Raw genomic sequence first — 18644 nt, forward strand, 5'->3', positions numbered from 1 at the left:
TAATATTTATATATACGTGTACAACTAAATTAAAATCAAAATTTATGTGTATGTAGAAATCGAAAATAAAATTTTATATTTATAACTACACTAAATAAAAAATTATATATCAAAGTTTAAATTAATTTTTATGTATAAATAATTTATCCCTTTAAACTATGCATTATCTTGTGGTTACAGCATATCTTAAGATTCTACTTTAGACTTAAAAAAACGTATATTTTTCTTCTTCTTTTTTGAGAATGTATAAAATTAATTATACTTTACACGAATATTATAGATAGAGAGAAACCCCTTCCACTTTTAAGGAATCTGCAATGCCTATAAAATCTTAAGGGTCTAATTTTGCTTCCGGTCTTTGTGTTCTTTAGACGTTTGAAATTTGGTCCCTCTACTTCTATTTATAAGAATTCAAGCTCTCTACTTATCTAATGTGAAAATTAAAATTCAATTGACAACACTGTTAATTAGCTTCTATTGAAATTGAATATATATTATTAATTAGACATTTGAATATTAAAATGTAACTGAAATTCATTAATAATGTTATCAAGGCTACATTCCTATAATTAAAACTAAATGAACTAAATTTCAAATATAATAAGAGTAAAGGGATTGGGGTCATAATTAAACCAAATTAAAAGTATCTCCTTTTTTTCATCTTATAATGAACTTTTTAAGCCTACAGTGTCAGTTATTCGAACATTGATTATTCAAAGGTCAAATTGTGCTAGTACTGCTTGCACTAGCGAAGTTTAAGAATTAGTCGTTATTCTTAAAATGTTATAAGTTAAATCTTCTTCAGTTCTCACATGACTTTTCATATACAAAGAAAATAAAAATTCTAAATCTTCCTATTATTTTTCCAACTAAAAATTATAATCTAGTTATCAACGTTGTTATTTATCAAATTTTTTAACTTGATATGTTTATTTTCTGTCAATAATATGCCACGTTATATAAACATCGTCTAATTAACATGCTATATTGATACATTTTGACTGGAAATATTAACAAGTATAATGATTGGGTTATGATTATTTTAAAATTGAAAAAATAAGAGAAAATAATTATAAAGATTAAATCTTGAATTTTATCAAAATAGTGGGAGTAAAACATACTTTAACTATTAATAAAATGTTAGAGACTTTCTTCTCATTCTTTTAGATTTTTAAATCTATAACTAACATAGTAATTACCATTTGCCAAATGCTTTTGAAAGTGTGTTTTCCCTTTTCCCTAACAAAAGCTAAAAGATTTATAAAAGTCAATAGAGCATGCATCCCCTCATCTTTAGGCTATCAATGTCAATCAATTTTATCATATAAACTATCCTTTCCTTTTGGGTGATTAACACTTGCCAAACCTATAAAGAAATATGGAAGATACTATACCTAACTTCATTCAACTTCAAAAAATTATAAAATAGTCACTGAATTATTCAAATCACTTAATTGTTAAATTTATTATTGTATGACATTCCCTATTTGCAACGTTTGCACGAATTGAAAGTTCTAATCTTTTCTCTTCTTTTCTATAATTTAGTTTTTTTATAAAACAATTTTAAATATCACACATCTGCGAACCTTAATTCAAACAGCTTTCTTCTCCAATTTCTAACACTGATCGTCTCAACTTGAATCTAAGGAATGTTCTTATACTCATCGATGGGTATTGATCCATTATATTGATCATAGAACCATCGCTTGTAGCTCGCTAGCTGAATTTTAAAAAAAGAAAAAAGCTTAACAACCCAATGACTTGAATAATTTTTTTTGAATAGTTTAGTTAGTTCAATGACCGTTTTGTAACATTTTGAAGTTGAGTGATCAAAATGTAAACTCACTAATAATTTAATGATCTTAAATGTAGTTTACCCTAATAATAAATAGAAAGAAGTATTGAAGCCCCTAGGCTTAACGGTTTATTTTTTAAATAAAACTTAAATAAAAGCGTAATTTTATTTTTACTAATTAATTATTGTTTTATTTATTTAATTTTGTTATCTTTAATATTTATATTCAATATTTTTAATTAAAAATAATAAAAATCTAATTAGTATTATGTTGTAATATAATCATAGTTTAAAGTATAATGTATTTTTTCAATTAAATTGATAATTAAAATATATCCGAACCTATATACCATACTTATATTTGGTGAGATATAAATATGAATAAATATGACCTAAGAACTCTTGGTACACATAAAGTGATATTAAAGTTCCTAGGGCCTTAATATTGTCATTAAGCCAATACCTCGTTAGATGAGATTTTATTTTGATAAAACATTTATCAATATTAACTATATATTGTTTTTATCTTTTTAAATTTATTTATTTTCTAATAAAACATTATAAATAATGATAATTAATTAATTTTTCATAAAAATAGTAAACTCATCTCTGTATTAATATATAAAAAATAAATATAAATATAAATACTTAATTTTAATTGAAATCAAATATAATTTTTAATGAAAAAGTAAAATATATTTAGGTAATTTAATTTAATTATTCTGTAATTAAATATACATAAATCAAAAACTAATGAAAAGTGTATAATTATATTTTTATTTAAATTGCTGAGTAAATTTATTTTAAAGGGAGTTTAAGAGATTTTCTTCAAACTTAACAAGATAACTTTTTTTTTTACAGAATAAATGAATATTCTTGAAATCCATAGAGATAAATGTATTTTATAAATGTAATTCTTTACCATTTATAAAATTTTAAATTAGTAGTAGTAAAATTACACTTTGGTCTCTCAAAAAGATAAAATTTTAATTTAATCTTTAAAATTTTATAAAAATATAAATTATTAAAATAATAAAATCGTAATTTTTACTATCATAAAATATATAATTTAATTTCGATCTTTTAAAAAAATTCTAACTTCAGGCCATTCTAAATTTCTTTAAATTCATATAGACATATAATACTTGAATATATAATAATAATGATATTTAGAATGTAAAATGTACTTAATGGATTTGATTATTAATAAAATAAGAAAAAATTTTAGCAATCGAGAAATAAATTAATAATTTAATATGGGTGTAGGGTTTCATGAATTTGTTAGGATGTGTATAAGAATCACAAAAATCTAGATTCGTTCAAAGACTCGAAACTAATGTTCTTTTTTTTTATTATTGTAACCTTTTTTGTTTATAATGAAATTTTGTCATATTTTAAAAAATAAAATAAAATCACATTAGATTTTTTTTTCATGGTGCTTTTGCAAGCAGAAAACTTTATAGGATGCTTATTAAAGAAGATATTTAGACCCCAAAAAAAACAACTTTATTTATTTGTCTGGAGATAAAAGAAGAAGAAAAAAAGAAAAGAGAAAAGTGGAATAAAGGGAAATCGTGATGATGGTGATTTTAGGAAAAGAAAGAAAAATTATTAAAATTAGTAAATTCGATTAAATCTATTTTTTTCATTGATAATAATATCAATATTAATTGAATTAATACTTAATTAATCAATAATTTAGGGTTAAATTTTAATTGTATTTTTTAAAAGGAATAGAGATTAGTGGTTTGACTTCGGTAATAAGGGAATAAAGAGCATAAAATGTTACAGAATGAAGGAATGATGATTAGAGGTGTGGGGGCATTGAAGAAACTGAGGAGGATATATTTGTGGATTTTTCATCATTGTTATTTTGTGAACTCTAACTACCGTTATATAAACTTAATCATTTTCATTTTCACTGTACGTAACATGTTCCAATGATGATTTATTGACTTTTTTAAAATAAAAAAATAACCAAAATTAGATTTAATCTTGCGATGGTGTATGGGGCAAGCCAAACCCACCTCATATGGCCAACAAAACTACTACACTAACAATAATGGTTTATATATTGACTTACTATCATGTATAAAATGGTCATTAAATATATATAATTTATTTATAGTGCATATATTCAATAGTAATAATGCACTCACAATTGTTTAGGATTCCATATTTTGTTTGTCGTTTCGTTGCATGTTTAAAAAAAAAAAAATTATTGTAGCTTTGAGCAGATGGGTTGCTTCCACTTGAAGAGGCTACCGACATCCCTAAAATTAATAACAACAAAATGTTTATAAATAAAAGAATCATCAAAATGCTACTATCATTTTTTTTTCTTTCCTTCTGTTTTGAAAACTCGAGAAACTTCGGTTCTCTCAAATAAGGAAATGTGTCACGAGATTCATGTATTAAGAGTAAAAGTATTGGTGAGTCGTGTTTAAATATGATGTTAATAAATTATATGTATGATTAAATTCAGTTTGGCTTAATATACAAGCTTAAAAATTTACCTAAGTTGACTCATATTATTTTTTTATTTTTTAAAAAATATTTATATTATTTTAGTTTAGTATTTAATTTTTTTTATTTATTAGAAATTTTTATATAATTATCTTAACATTATTTTAATATTTACATTAGAGTAATATTATATGTTTAGTATTGTTTATTTCTTTAATGTGTTATAAATCACACACATATATAAAGATAACATAATATAACTGTATTATAAACTTAAAAATTGGTCAACTCATATTTTAAACGAGCTTATTTTTTGCCCAATCCCATTTTCGAGTCTAATATTTTCACTCAAACCCTCCCAATACTCGAATGGGCCTTTGACCTTTGACGGGTAGCCCAAACCATGAACAAGTCTAATTAGGAGTCAAATTGCATATTGTTTATTTCATTAAAAAAATGAGCAAATTAGTTACTGTATGCTAGATCAAAGAGCAAACTATTCATTTTTATTAAAAATTTCATCCATCTATTGTTAAAAACTGGTGTGAATAATTACATGTAACGTGTTTCATGTACCTTGTGCTGGCATATAATGACCAATTTTTAGCAATAGAATTAAATAGAATTTTTAACAAGATATGTTTATTCTTTAATCTAATATAAATAGACTAATTTATTCATTTTTATGAGTAAAAAAAATATAATTTAATTTCTAATATAAAGGTTTCCCGAATACTTTTACCTTCAAAATCAAATAAGAATGAATTCTATGATAGTAGATTTTATAAATTATATTTTATTATAAAATGTTTATACATTTCAATAGTTTTATAAATTTTAAAAAATTAAATAACTTAAATTACAATAAACAACCTCTAACATAGATGAAAAGTTAAATAAAAATATTTAGATTACTTTGAGTGTTCATTATTAATGATGATTTTATATAAATATATTTTCTTTACCCGCACGATGAATCATAGTTCTCTCTTACTGATAGAAATTTAGAAATATTATTGTGCTTGGATATTGCGGACGTTTCTCTTGTCGGCATTGAGAGATTGCCCTTATGTCGTCTACCCCTAAATTTGATAACCTACTGGTAATCCGTTTAAATTTAAAGGTTTGTCGTGAGAGATTTGTATTGGTATATATTTATACTATATTTAAAAAATAGGTTTAGACAAAAGATAATGCCCTTTTTAAACGGATTAAGTCTTAGGTATAATTTTTTGACTTGGATCGAATTTGCCTAAATTTTTTCCTTATTGTTTACTGTTGTTTTGTTGCTATATTATTGTTATTATTTAGACGTTGTACCTCTTGTTTTATTATTAACTTTGCTACTATTTTAGAAGTATTTGTTTGCTAAGTTATAACTATTTTAGTGTTATTAAATTATAAAGACTTTTTTAATGCATTTTCAATTTGTTAGAGAATATTTATTTTAATGTATTTAGTATATTTGATGTATTATATTCTAAAATTTATTTTTATATAAAAATAATATAAAAACAAATATGGGCAACCGAACTCGGGTTTAGCATTTTTCTATTTGGGTTGAGTTTGGACGAAATTTTAGACCCATTTCTAACATTTTGTATTGACCAACCCCAACTCGACCTATTTTCAAATTGTTAAAAATATTATTAAAAATGAATTTAAGAAAAAAGATAAAATAAAATTAGATTCAATCTCAACTTATTTTCAAATTATTTGATAGAGAAAATTTTAAAGCTTAAAATATGGTCTAAAGTCCTATATATTGGTACACATTTTAAAAATAAAAAAATTCACTCAATAATAATGTAACAAAAAAATAATATTGAAAATGCTTATGTTAATTTGAACTCGTCATGATAAAGTAATTTTTTTGCTGAAATAGTGTTCTTAAAAAATGACATCAACATTGTAATTGAGATAAATAACAATATTAACTATTTAGATTAATTTGGATATGTTTTATTTTTTTAGTTTATTTATTTCCTTTTTATTTGAAAACGGGTTTGGGCTCAGCAGTGTAGGCTTGGGCCTTGTTCATTTATTTTTGTTTCAATAATAAAGTCCAACCTGATAATTTCTCATATTATATATATATATATATATATATAAAAAGTAAAGGAATCAAATTATGCCAATATTAAAATATATGGATAAAATCTAAATTTCAGCATTAGTATAGGATTTGAAACTGAAAATTTGACCATTATTTTATAACTTAAAAAAAGAAAAAAAGAAAAAGACAAACTTAAAATATGTTTTAGTCTCTAAGACATTTAGGACATTAAAATTACATAAAATTAGATCAATTTTAATTAAAAAGCTACTGATATTAATTATTTAGATTAATTAATGACATTATAAAAATATAGGATCAAATTAAGTGAGAAGTTAAAATAAAAATATTAAATCTCAAAATTAACTATAATAGAGAACTTTTTTGAATAATCTCATAATATCTGTTATTTTTAACATAATACTTATAAATTATAACTATTTAAAGTCTCTCCCTAACCCATAAATAGAAGTATACTACGTTTTAACGCGCTCAAATTTATATTCTACTGCATTAGCAATTAGGGGCGAAGCCAGAAATTTTTTTTAAGGGGGGCGGATAAAATTTTAATTTTTTATACTTTTTATAATTAGTAAAGGATTAAATTGAATTTTATCTTTACTAATTTAAAATTTTTAAAAAAGTTTAAGAGCCAAAATAATAATTTTACTTTTAAGGGGTCCGGGGCCAACTCCAGCCCCCCTGGCTCCGCCCTGTTAGCAAGAATGTCTATACGAGAAATTTAAACTAAAATCTTATAATGTAAAAAAAAAAAATCACATATATTAACAAAAGACTGCCCTACCACATAGGATAGTGTCCCATTCAATAATATTATGCCACACATGTCAGCATTTCATTTTTTTCTTACACCAAAATTTTCTGCTTTTTTTATAACACCCATCTTCCTTCATTTTAAACCTACCATTGAATTCTTCCGAGCAAGAAATTCAATTTTGGGAAAGCTAATAAAAGAAAAAATGTGCTAAAAAGTCTAAAATTTTGATAAAATATCATTAATGATGTTGTCTAGTAGTTTGATCATAGTTGGATTAATCGTCTAGGTTTAAAGGTTTATTTAAAAAGTGAGAAGGTTTGGACAAAAGTATAAGTCTAAAAAATAGGCTTGGATAACTTGTTTTTAAACAGGTCGAGCCTCGAGTAAAATTGTTTTAGCTTGACAAGGCCCGAATCACGTGCTTATATTTTATTTTGTATTTTCTATTTATTGGAAAACATCTATTTTAATATATTTGATGTATTATATCTTTTTAATTTGTTTTTATATAAAAAATCTAAAAAAAATTATTATGATTGGGCTGAGTCAGACTCAAGTTTAGCATTTTTAATATGGTCAGGTTTGAACAAAATTTTAAGCCTATTTTCAAGTCAGATTGAACCCGAACTTAAAAAACAAACTTAAAATTTTGTATCGGCCCGAACCTAACCCGACTTAACCCATGATCAGATCTATTATCTTTCCAAAGCTATCAATTTTTTTGGTCACTTTTTGGTTGGCACGAAAATCTCTTTGCAAGTAGTTCAATCAAATCCTCTACTACAAATAGAGCCAGAAGAAAAGAAAAAGAGTAACATGATTTAACTAGCTTAAATTGTAAGTTTTTGACAATAGTTGAATCAAACACAACTAACAAACTAAATCAGTATTATGGTAGCTAATGAAATTAATTTGATTAAAATAGTTATTATCTTACATGTCGACTGTTGTTAAATTTCATCACATTGAGTTAATGAACAAATTACTTTATAGTACCATGCATGTTTGCATGCATGCAAAATCATCTAACATCAGTAATGAATTTAGGGGAATTGGCAGAGGTTTTGATCTTTCTAAAATAAGAATCTTTTTATAATTTATAAAATTTTAAATTAGTAATGATAAAATTATATTTTACCTTCTTAAAATGATAAAAATTTAATTTAATTATTTAAAATTTATAAAAATATAAATGATTAAAATAATAAAATTATATTTTTACGATACAATTTAACCCCGAATCCCTCCAATTTTTTTATTTTTTTTACCTCACCGCTGTCTAGCATACTACAAGAACTATAAAACGAAAGAATAAAGAAATAACACCATTAAGCATGGTACCACCAATTACATTCCGAATTCCGAATAAGAGAGTCCATTTTCAGCATCCTATACCATCCATCACCGGATGAATCACCTTCTAAAATGTTCGGTAGTCAAATTATAAGCTACTCTGCACAAAAACGTTGAGAGAGTATGAATGAGAACCTTTAAAACATAACCTACATTTGAACATCATTCCCGACTCTACCCCTACAACCAACAATAATGATAACAATCATGATTTATGTATAAATAGATTGGGTTATTTAATTTCTACTTAAATTTTTTTTTTCGCAAATGATTTCTAAATTATTGTTTTTTTAAGTTTATAATTTTATTAACTTATTCGTTAGTCAAAATCATTAAGTTTTTCTTAAAAAAGTTTAACACATAAATTAATACTTAAATTATATTAATTTTTTCAAATTAGTATCTAATTTTTTTTATCATGTGGTATCTAAACTACTTTAGGTTCAACGGTTCATAAAAATAAAAAAAAATATTTTAAAAAAAGAGACTAGTTCAATTGGTTTGTATCAATTTGTGGATTAATTGGTTTAACCCTATCTTGGGATCGGTACCCCAACCAATTCCCACACACTCTAAATAGCCAATTTGTTTATGAAAACATTGATTTTGATCGATGAAATAACTTTTTCAATCCCGTCAGATCAAACAAGCAGACATATTTGAATAAAAATAACCACCAATATCTTGACCTTGAAAGGGCGAACTTCGAGCATTGTTAGCATTGTCAAATATTATAAAAGAAGAAAGGGAAAAAATAGAGAGAGAAAAAGAATTAATGTAAAAGAAAATAAAAGAATTATTATTTTTAATTATATAACACGATGGTTTATTATTAGTTAAAATTTTCTAATAGATATAATATTTTGGTGTAAAATGAGTAATAAAAGAATAGTTTAGATACTAACTTAAGAAAAATGATATAGCTTAAGTACTAATTTGTGGGTTAAGTCTTTTTTAGGTTACAATATGTTATAAATCCATGTACTTTTCAAAAATTTAGAATTTAGTCCTTATAATTTTATCTCTAGGAATTTAGTCCATTTACTTTTTAAATTCAAAATGTAGGTCCAACTATTAACATTGTTAAATTTATTGTTACGACATTTTAATATAAAAAATACTTATTTGATAGCCATGTAATTAAAAAACAATATTGTAAGGAATTTGATTTTAACAAAAAAAGTTAACAGTAATAACAGTTGAATATAAATATTGAAATAAAAAATAAAAATATAGAAATAAAATTTAATTTTTTTAAAATATAAATATTTACGGCATATTTTATTTTATTTTAAATAGACTTAAGCTGCCTTTGGATGAGTTTTTTTCACTAGTGAAGTACAGTTGGGGTACTCAACCTCACTAGTCTGCTGCTTGGTTCACCAGTCCAGTGCAGTGAAAAAGAAATTCAATCTCACTGCAACAGTGAAACGGGACTGAAGCAAAGAGCAGTAGTTAAAGGCAACTGGGAAAATGCTCATACTTCTATTTATATCATTTTACCATTTTATCCTTTAAATTTTGGCCTAAGTTCTTCCCCAATCTTATTTGTTTTCAGATTTGAGAAGAAAACAACCAAATTCATTGACAGATAACTGCGAAAGCTCTTCAACTCCTCTGACAATCGACAAGCCTATGAAGCGCAAAGTCTTTCAGTTTCTTCTTGATGCTCTCTGTAAGTAATTTCTTTTCATTCCCATATTCTCTGTTTCTTCTCGAGACCATACATTACCTTGCATTTTTGTAGTTATTAGATGATATTCAATTATGTTTTTCTAATTTGTGGCAATATTAGATATTTTCCTGGTTAGTCACAGGATTGATGCTAACCCTTCATTACTATTATGTGTGCAGTGAAGCAGATGAAATTTACAATATTTGCAGTGTAGTAGGCACTCCAACTGAAGATTCATGGCCAGATTAGTCTCTCTGTTCGTTGGATCCTTGCAGAAGGCCAACTGCTGCTGAGGCCCTTCAACATCCTTTCTTTCAGGTAGTTTTTTTTTTGTGTTAATAATGTTTCTATTTGTTCGTTTATGAGGTCAAATGACATTTATGTTGTAGCAAGTGCTTTACCATTAGGCTTCCTTATGATGTGCAGAGTTGCCTTTATGTTCCACCCTCTGTACGTCCTAGAGCACCTGTTTCTAGAACTCTTCCACCTGGTTTGTTCTAATATACAACCATTTTTGTCCTTTATTCTGGAGGGGTTCTGTTATTTGGTTCTTATATGGCTAATCTCTAATTTGCATGCTTGTAGTTGGGGTGAGACAAAAATTGGAGCAGCAATCTGCTAGGAGGTTTTCTGGGGTTCTACCGAATGCAGGGCTCACTGGCAATCTTTCTCTAAAGTCAAATGCATCTATGGGCACAATCACACGTGATAGATTGTAGAATATGTACTAATGTTTAAATAGTTTACTAATGATATTTGTTATAGAGAGCTTGATCTAGTTTTTACCCTTGTCTATTGTGCTGTTTATTTCCTAGATGATCATACATAGTGGATTTCTAATTATCATTAATTATTGCAGGTGTGCAACGCAAGCTGGAGATAGTTAATCAGGTAATTTTATTTATCATGGAATGTTTCTTAGTGGTTCTGCTCCTCTAGTAGTATTTTATGTACAATGTGTCTAAAACTGATCTTGTTTTGTTTTCCTTCTCTTAAACGTATGAATAAGAGTGATCATAAATCTTTGAAGAACATTGTGAAACAACCAAGGTATCGACTACCTGGAAGAAAGAGTCCAAGTAAGTCTTTGCTATATGAAGTTTGATTTAAAAAAAAAAATCTAGATTCAACCATGCCACGACTATTTGTATCTGAATATTACCAGTCTATGGAGAATATGAAATATGGAACCTACATATATACTTGTGTATATATTAGTGCTTTTTTGATAGGTTTCAGCTTAATAATGTCTTTTGATCTGAGTTTGATCTGAGTTCGGAAAACTCTTTACTGCTTTTTTATAGGTTTCAGCTCAATAATGTCTTTTGATCTGAGTTTGATCTGAGTTTGGAAAACTCTTTAGTGTTTTTTTATAGGTTTCAGCTTAATAATTTCTTTTGATCTGAGTTCTGTGATAGACATTACTAATTTATGATCCTATCTTGCTTTGATTTAGCATAATTTACTTTATTTCTGATTTCTTTTAAATTATTTGAGCAAATTTTCATTTAATTTTTGTTTTGAAGTAAGCTATTCCCTGTATGAACAAATTTAACTGAACTAGAAAATTTTGGTATATCTCCACTGAGATTATTATTGAGCATGCTAGGTTGTTTGCATTCCTATTGTTTTCATACCTTTAGGTATATCACTACCTTGTAGGTATATCATTAATATCATGCTCGGAATAATTCAACGGCACTTAGCCTGCTAGATTTAACCCGAATTCATTTCAACGGTAACTAGCCTGCTAGGCTCTTAGCCTGAATATCACACATAGTAATTTCATTCACTTTATAGCATTGACTAATATCCAATTTCATAATGCATTCGGTCATTACATGATACAATATATTTAAGTTACCATTCACTTATATTAATTCATAGCACATTCGGCTATCACACTTAGCCATTACTAGATTCATACTCATATCATTTACCCTTGCTTCTTCGAAATACAATTGTCATTTATCATTCTCTATGAACTCTTAACATATAATTCATTACCATCCACAATTCAATTAAACATGTTAGCCTTTTCGGTTCATAAAGTAAATAAATTTAAATATGATTGGTAATCTTAATGCTTGAGTTACTTTTCTGTTGTAGGTACATCATTTTAAGCTACCCTGAGCTTCCTCTTACTTTTGCTTATCCCACTCCTGAGTTTCCAACTCCAAATTTTGAGTATCATACTGCCTTCGACGGTGTTGTGTTTGGAACTGTAAGTAATTGATCACCTACATGGCATTGATATAATTCTTAGCTACTCTGCTATCGCCAGAATTATTGTAAGAATGCATCTTTGGTGAATTACTGCCTCTAAAGTTAATTAGTAATATTGAATGCATACAGTTGAAGGCCATAGGCATGAAAAAACATGAATAACAGGATGTATGCTAACTTTTGGATAACAGGAACACTATTTATAGTTGGAGGTATGGCTTGTTCTTTGCTCTATTGAGTGAAATTTTCCTGTCGGTAATATGGCTTTTGTACTTTCTTCTTTTTTTATTTTCATATCTACATGACACATGAATTGTATCTCATTTTGGAAGATTCTTTATGCTTACACTTGTTTGATGGAGTTATATGTATCTGCACAAGTTATTTGTTATTTAATGCCCTGTTTTATTTACTGATTTATGCTGTCCAAAGTAGGACATATTGATTTCATTTTTGCTGTCTAGTGCCCTATTGTATTACTGATTTATGCTTACATACTGATTTATGCTTATACTTGTGTTATTTAATGCCCTATTGATTTCAAAATAATAATAATAGATGGTAAAGACACGAAAATTTGTGGAGGGAAATAGTACCTTAGCAACAAAAGCTGTTTGGGATGACGAGCTGACGTTGATATTTTGTGAACTTTGCGTGAATAAAGTCAATGCTGGTAATAGACCGACAACTCATCTAAACTCAAAAGGATGGGAAAATGTTGTTGCTCTTTTTCAAGCAAAAACACAAAAAAATTATGGAAAACCTCAATTGAAAAATAAGTGGGATACATTAAAAAAGGAATGGAGGTTATGGAGGGAGTTGCTTAAGGACTCTACAGGTATTGGATGGTGTCCATCTAAAAGGACGGTCGATGCCACCGAAGAATGGTGGGCTGAAAAAATACAGGTTAGTGTTAACATTGTCATTATTTTAATGCATAAAGTTTATTGAAATTAATCATTTACAAATATAGAAATCTGAGTATAACTTTAACATTTAACATTTTATGTAGGAAAATCCTGATTTTAAAGGATTTAAGAAGAAAGGAATTGAACCACGATTGAATGATTTAATTTGGCAAATGTTTGGTGGCATTGTAGCCACTGGAGAGAATGCATGGGCACATTCGTCTGGTGTTTTTCCAAGTGGGGTTCCTATGGGAGATGATACACCTAATGAGGGATTTGGTGATTCAGATGAAAATAGCAATTAGAATGAAGATATCCCTCCTAATAAGGTACCATCAAACCCTTCTCATGAAACTCCTAATCGAAGAAAGGAAACACTTGGGGTTGTACACGGTAAAGGAAAAAAATCAAGTTCAAGTAGAAAATCATCAATAAATTCATTAGCTACTCATATTGAGAAATTGTGTGAGAGTATGGCTAGTCCAAGGAAGTCAGTGAATGAAATTATTTTTCCTCACTCTGAATATTTTATTTCAAATGCAATGGATGCTTTGCGTGATTTGGAAGATGAAATTCCAAAAAAAGATGAACTGTACTATTTTGCCATCAAAATGTTCCAAATACAGGTGAAACGAGAAGTGTTTTTGAACTTAGATCCAGATGTTAGAGTTTGGTGGCTTCGACGTGAGTATGCTGAACAAAATCCGATTGCATCATTTTCATCCTTGGTAGCAACATCCTCATTCCCCTTCCAACCATACCATCCACCACTTCCACCATAAGCTCCTTAGAATTATTATTGTAATATAACTATGCTAGTTTTTTATATGTAAAACTAATGTATGATATACTTTTTCATTTGCAAAACTAATGTATGATCTACTTTTTTATATGTGAACCTAATGTATTATCTACTTTTTTATATGCAAAACTAATGTATGATTTACTTTTTTATACGTAAACCTAATGTATCATATTTTTTATAATATCCCGAATTAGGGCCTAATCGGAATAGTGGTTTCGTGACCATAAATCCAAGATAGACATAATTATTTTATAATTATTTTGAAGTTTATGATATGAATGCATGACTGTGTGAGAATTTCGTGAAGAAATTCTATACGTAAAGTGCTTAATTTGAAATTAGGGACTAAATGGAATAAGTTGCAAAACTTGAATTCTAGAAGTTTTTAGTATGAAATTGATTTGGAATATTAATTACGAGGCTTTAAATAGCAAATTTACCAATTTCTAAAATTTTGGACAAAAATGGGCTTGTACATAAAAGATTATAAAGAAAGGCATTAAGGATATTTTTGTCAAATGGTAAATATAGCCATTAAAAAAGGAAAATAACACAAAAAAATCTGCTCATCTTCTCCATAGAAGCTGCTGAAATTCTCCTAACACCATAGCTAGGGTTTTCAACATTTCAAGTCTTGATTGTAAGTGATTTCCATGCCCATTTTTAATGTTCTTTTCGATTTTAAAATCTAGAAAGCATATTCTATCATTTTTAGTAATATTTTGAGCTAGAATGCATGTATGAAAATTTACCCGTGTGTGACATAATTGTATTTTGATGAATAATGAAGGAATATGATGTGTTAGTGTGTGTTTAACAACTTGTACCTACTGATTTTATGTGAAAACTCCTAAAAAGGGGACTTAATTGTAAAAAGGGTAAAATCGAAGGTAATAATCTGATTTTCATGTAGAATATGGGCTGCTATGGATAGGAAATTCGGCTATGTCTATATGTCACGTATGTTTAATGTACTACCTAGTCCTTGAAAATTCATAAAAAAGGTGAACTTTGTTATAAAACAGAATCCTGCAGCAGCAATGACGTGAGGTTGAAAAATCACTAAAAATAGTAGAGACAGGATTAGATGACGAATAATTATAAAATTGAAGCTTGATGAGTCTATTTTCATATGAAAGAAACGAAATGAGCAAATGAGAGGTATTTTATAAGATATTTAAGTTTTTGCGAAACAGGCCCAGAGCGATTTCTGGATCCCCTGTTTTGATGTTGAAAATTCATTAAAAATTGTACAAAAATAATTAAGAGGCATACTTTATATGTGAAGATTTCTTATTCAGTCTACTTTTAATAGAAACAAGTGGTATAGTCATTTGTATTTTTTAAAGAGAGAAAAATGATTCGTAGTGAACAGGGGTCATAGCTGTCGAGTCCTGAATCAGGGGAAACTTTAACTAATAAACTGTACTAATTGGCTAAACCAAAAATTCAATAAAAAAATTAGTAAATAGATATATGAGTCTAGTTTCCGGAAAAATTTATGGATCTTAATTTCGAGTTTTTAACTCAAGATATGATTTTTTTAGTGACCGTGACGCAGATGAACAGCTTAATATAAATGTTGAAGTCAATGGTTTAAAATTGTCCGAATGATAAAATTAGGTTTATTAACACCTCAAGCTCGACTCTGGCGACGGTCTCGGCTGTAGGGGTGTTACATTTTTTATGTTTGGTATTTTTAGCTATGATTTTATTCAATTTTTTATGTTGTATAGAATGTCACAAGTTATTAATTTATTTTTATTTGATTACTTTTTCAAGTTATGGATGAATTTAACAATATGTATAATAGTTTTTATATGAATTATGATACCCCTGAATTAAGTGAAGAAGCTCAACGAAGAATAGCCACAATTGTTACACAAGTTCAGCACAACAATTATCATGAAGAGGAAGAACAAGTGTTAAGCAGTGTATTGCTACACCATGAAACTTATTTTACTAAGCAACCGCGTATGGATTTAAATTATACAGGTCAAATGTGGGTGGACGAAGAATTAAATGGGCATGATGATCGTTGCATGAATAGTTTTAGGATGCTAAAAAATATATTTCACAGCTTGTTGCATGATTTGCAAACAAATTATGGCTTAAAGCATGGGAAGGTATCTGCAATGGAGAAGTTAGCATTATCATTGTATATTCTTCGAAATAGAGAATCAAATTCAAATGCAGCAGAGTGATTTCAACGATTTGGGGAAACCGTTAGTCGAATTTTTACTGATATGTTACATATATTTGCTCGAATGGGAATAGACACGATTAAACCAATTGAAGGTCAATTCGAGGAAGTACCGAACCATATTCGACATGATACAAGATATTGGCCTCACTTTAAGGTAAAATTTACACAATCTTTATATTTTTAAAATATAAATTATTTCTAACTTTTATCTCATTACTTGTATTTATTTTAAAGGATTGTATTGGGGCCATAGATGGAACACACATAAAAGCATGCATTTCGCCTTCTTGTCAAATACCTTATATCGGGCGGAAAGGTGAACCAACTCAAAATATTATGGCAGTTTGTGACTTCAACATGTGCTTTATTTTTGCATTTCCTGGTTGGGAAGGAACAGCACATGACAGTAGAATTTTTTTGCAAGCACTTAGAAAACAACAGTTAAAGTTTCCACACCCTCCACCAGGTTGAACATTAATTTTTTAATTAATCTTTACATAAAAAACAATATTAAAATTTTAAATTTATTTTTAAACTGATATTATGTTTTACTTTTTTGTAGGAAAATATTATCTTGTGGATTCAGGATATCCATAAATGGCAGGTTTTCTAGGTCCATATAGGGGGGAACGACATCATTTACCTGACTTTCATCGAGGTAATCATCGAGCATCTGCAAAAAAAGAAAATTTTAATCATTCCCATTCTTCGTTACGCTCTGTGATTGAACGAACATTTGGAGTTTGGAAAAAAAATGGCCAATATTAAGAGATATTCCAAGCTATTCATTCGACAAGCAAGTTTTAATAGTTATTGCAACAATGGTTTTGCATAATTACATTCGAAGACATGCTTGGTCAAATGATGAGGATTTTCGACAATTTGAGAATATACCCGACATGCCAATCTCTTCAGGCCATTTTGATAGAGGTGAATCGAGTTCTTCTAACAGTGAAAGTGACCTTGAAATTGCAATGTTAAGGGAAACCATTGTAAATAGTTTAATGAATCAATATTTGTAAAAACAAATTTGTATTAAAACCTAATTTCTAGTAATAATGAAACTTGTTATGTCTTATGTTAATATATATATATTTTTTATTGAAAATCATTCGTTTAGATACTTCAAAATTTGATCCAAGTATAAGTTACTATTTGCGAAAATAATATTTATCATTGTTATAAAAGAATATTTAACTATAAAAAATTAAAAATTATTATCATTTTATCTAATAAATAATTTAAATTGATTATATAATTCATTAAAATATTTATAATAAAATATTAAAAGATACATTTTAATATTTTATTAAATGAATTTATAAATTCACATATTTTAATAATTTTATATAAGTAAAATAATTTAAAAACTTCTATTATATATCAATTCTAATATGATGTCCTTAATAGTCATTTTTTATTTTCACCTCACCGCTACAGCTGCATTTGAATTCAAACACACACTCCACCGCTGTTTCTAATCTCACCGCTACAGTATCAATCTCACCGCTACAGTAACTAATCTCATCGCCACCGCTGTTTTTAACCTCACTGGAGGTAAACACACCGCCCATCCAAACTAAGCCTTAGGGTGGGATGTAATAACGTAGGCGTTGTTCTCATTCGTTGGGCCCATTATTTGAGAGAGAGATAATTAAAGAAATTAATTTTTAATACTTAAATATATTGTTGTAATGTAAAGTTTTAAATATTAATAAAAAATAATTTTAAATATTTATTACCTTTTAGATAAATGTTTTAATAACATTTTATTAACAAATTTAAAACAATAATGAATTTAATTTTATAAATAAATTATTATTTTTATTAAAGGTAAAATAGTCATTTCAAATATATTTTTAATTTCTTGCACAACGTGATTCTAGCAAATCAAACAATGTTATATTATCACGGTGTGTTTCATTTGGTACATTTCTATTTTTTTTCTCAGTGCATATGTATTGTATTTTCACTCTATTTTAATGAACCAAAGCTGTTAATAATTAGACTAATATTTTGACTGACAAAAATAACAATTTTAAAAAAATAAAAAATAATTTAAATATTAATTGTGATTAAAAAATATTAAGATGAGAAAAATAATATATGTTAAAGCGAAAATAAATAGGAAAATGTTCCAAGACAAAAATAATGTGCATTACCTCTTTGTTTATAGTGTTTGTGAACATCATTAAGATCTTCAGCTCCATCGTCATCCTTTCTTTTCTTAAATCATACGAATTAAAAAGGAATTTATAAAAAAATCCATTTTAAAAATTAACTTTACAACGAAGGACTTAACAAAAAAATCTACATTACGCTCGAAATGTAAACTCAAAATTTAACTTTTATAAAAAATTTTGGTATTGGTATAAG

At 27.3% G+C, this 18644-nt stretch overlaps 1 protein-coding gene across 1 annotated transcript; it reads left to right on the forward strand.

The window, feature by feature from the left end:
• The first annotated feature begins 10083 nt into the window (after positions 1–10083).
• On the forward strand, positions 10084–14147 carry LOC107923444 (uncharacterized). Its single transcript, XM_041082027.1, has 10 exons — positions 10084–10123; positions 10244–10301; positions 10399–10441; positions 10550–10613; positions 10709–10828; positions 10983–11014; positions 11133–11173; positions 12233–12347; positions 12908–13255; positions 13362–14147. The coding sequence occupies exons 1-10, from the start codon at positions 10084–10086 to the stop codon at positions 13560–13562; spliced, it is 1062 nt and encodes a 353-aa protein (XP_040937961.1). The 3' UTR covers positions 13563–14147.
• The last annotated feature ends 4497 nt before the right edge of the window (positions 14148–18644 follow it).

Source organism: Gossypium hirsutum, chromosome A11 (assembly GCF_007990345.1).
Source record: "Gossypium hirsutum isolate 1008001.06 chromosome A11, Gossypium_hirsutum_v2.1, whole genome shotgun sequence".
Taxonomy (NCBI): domain Eukaryota; kingdom Viridiplantae; phylum Streptophyta; class Magnoliopsida; order Malvales; family Malvaceae; genus Gossypium; species Gossypium hirsutum.

Coding starts and splice junctions, on each gene's coding strand:
- LOC107923444 (XM_041082027.1), top strand. CDS start 10,084: ATGAAGCGCAAAGTCTTTCAGTTTCTTCTTGATGCTCTCT. Junction 11,015..11,132: donor AGCTGGAGATAGTTAATCAG/GTAATTTTATTT, acceptor CGTATGAATAAG/AGTGATCATAAATCTTTGAA. Junction 12,348..12,907: donor ACGGTGTTGTGTTTGGAACT/GTAAGTAATTGA, acceptor TAATAATAATAG/ATGGTAAAGACACGAAAATT.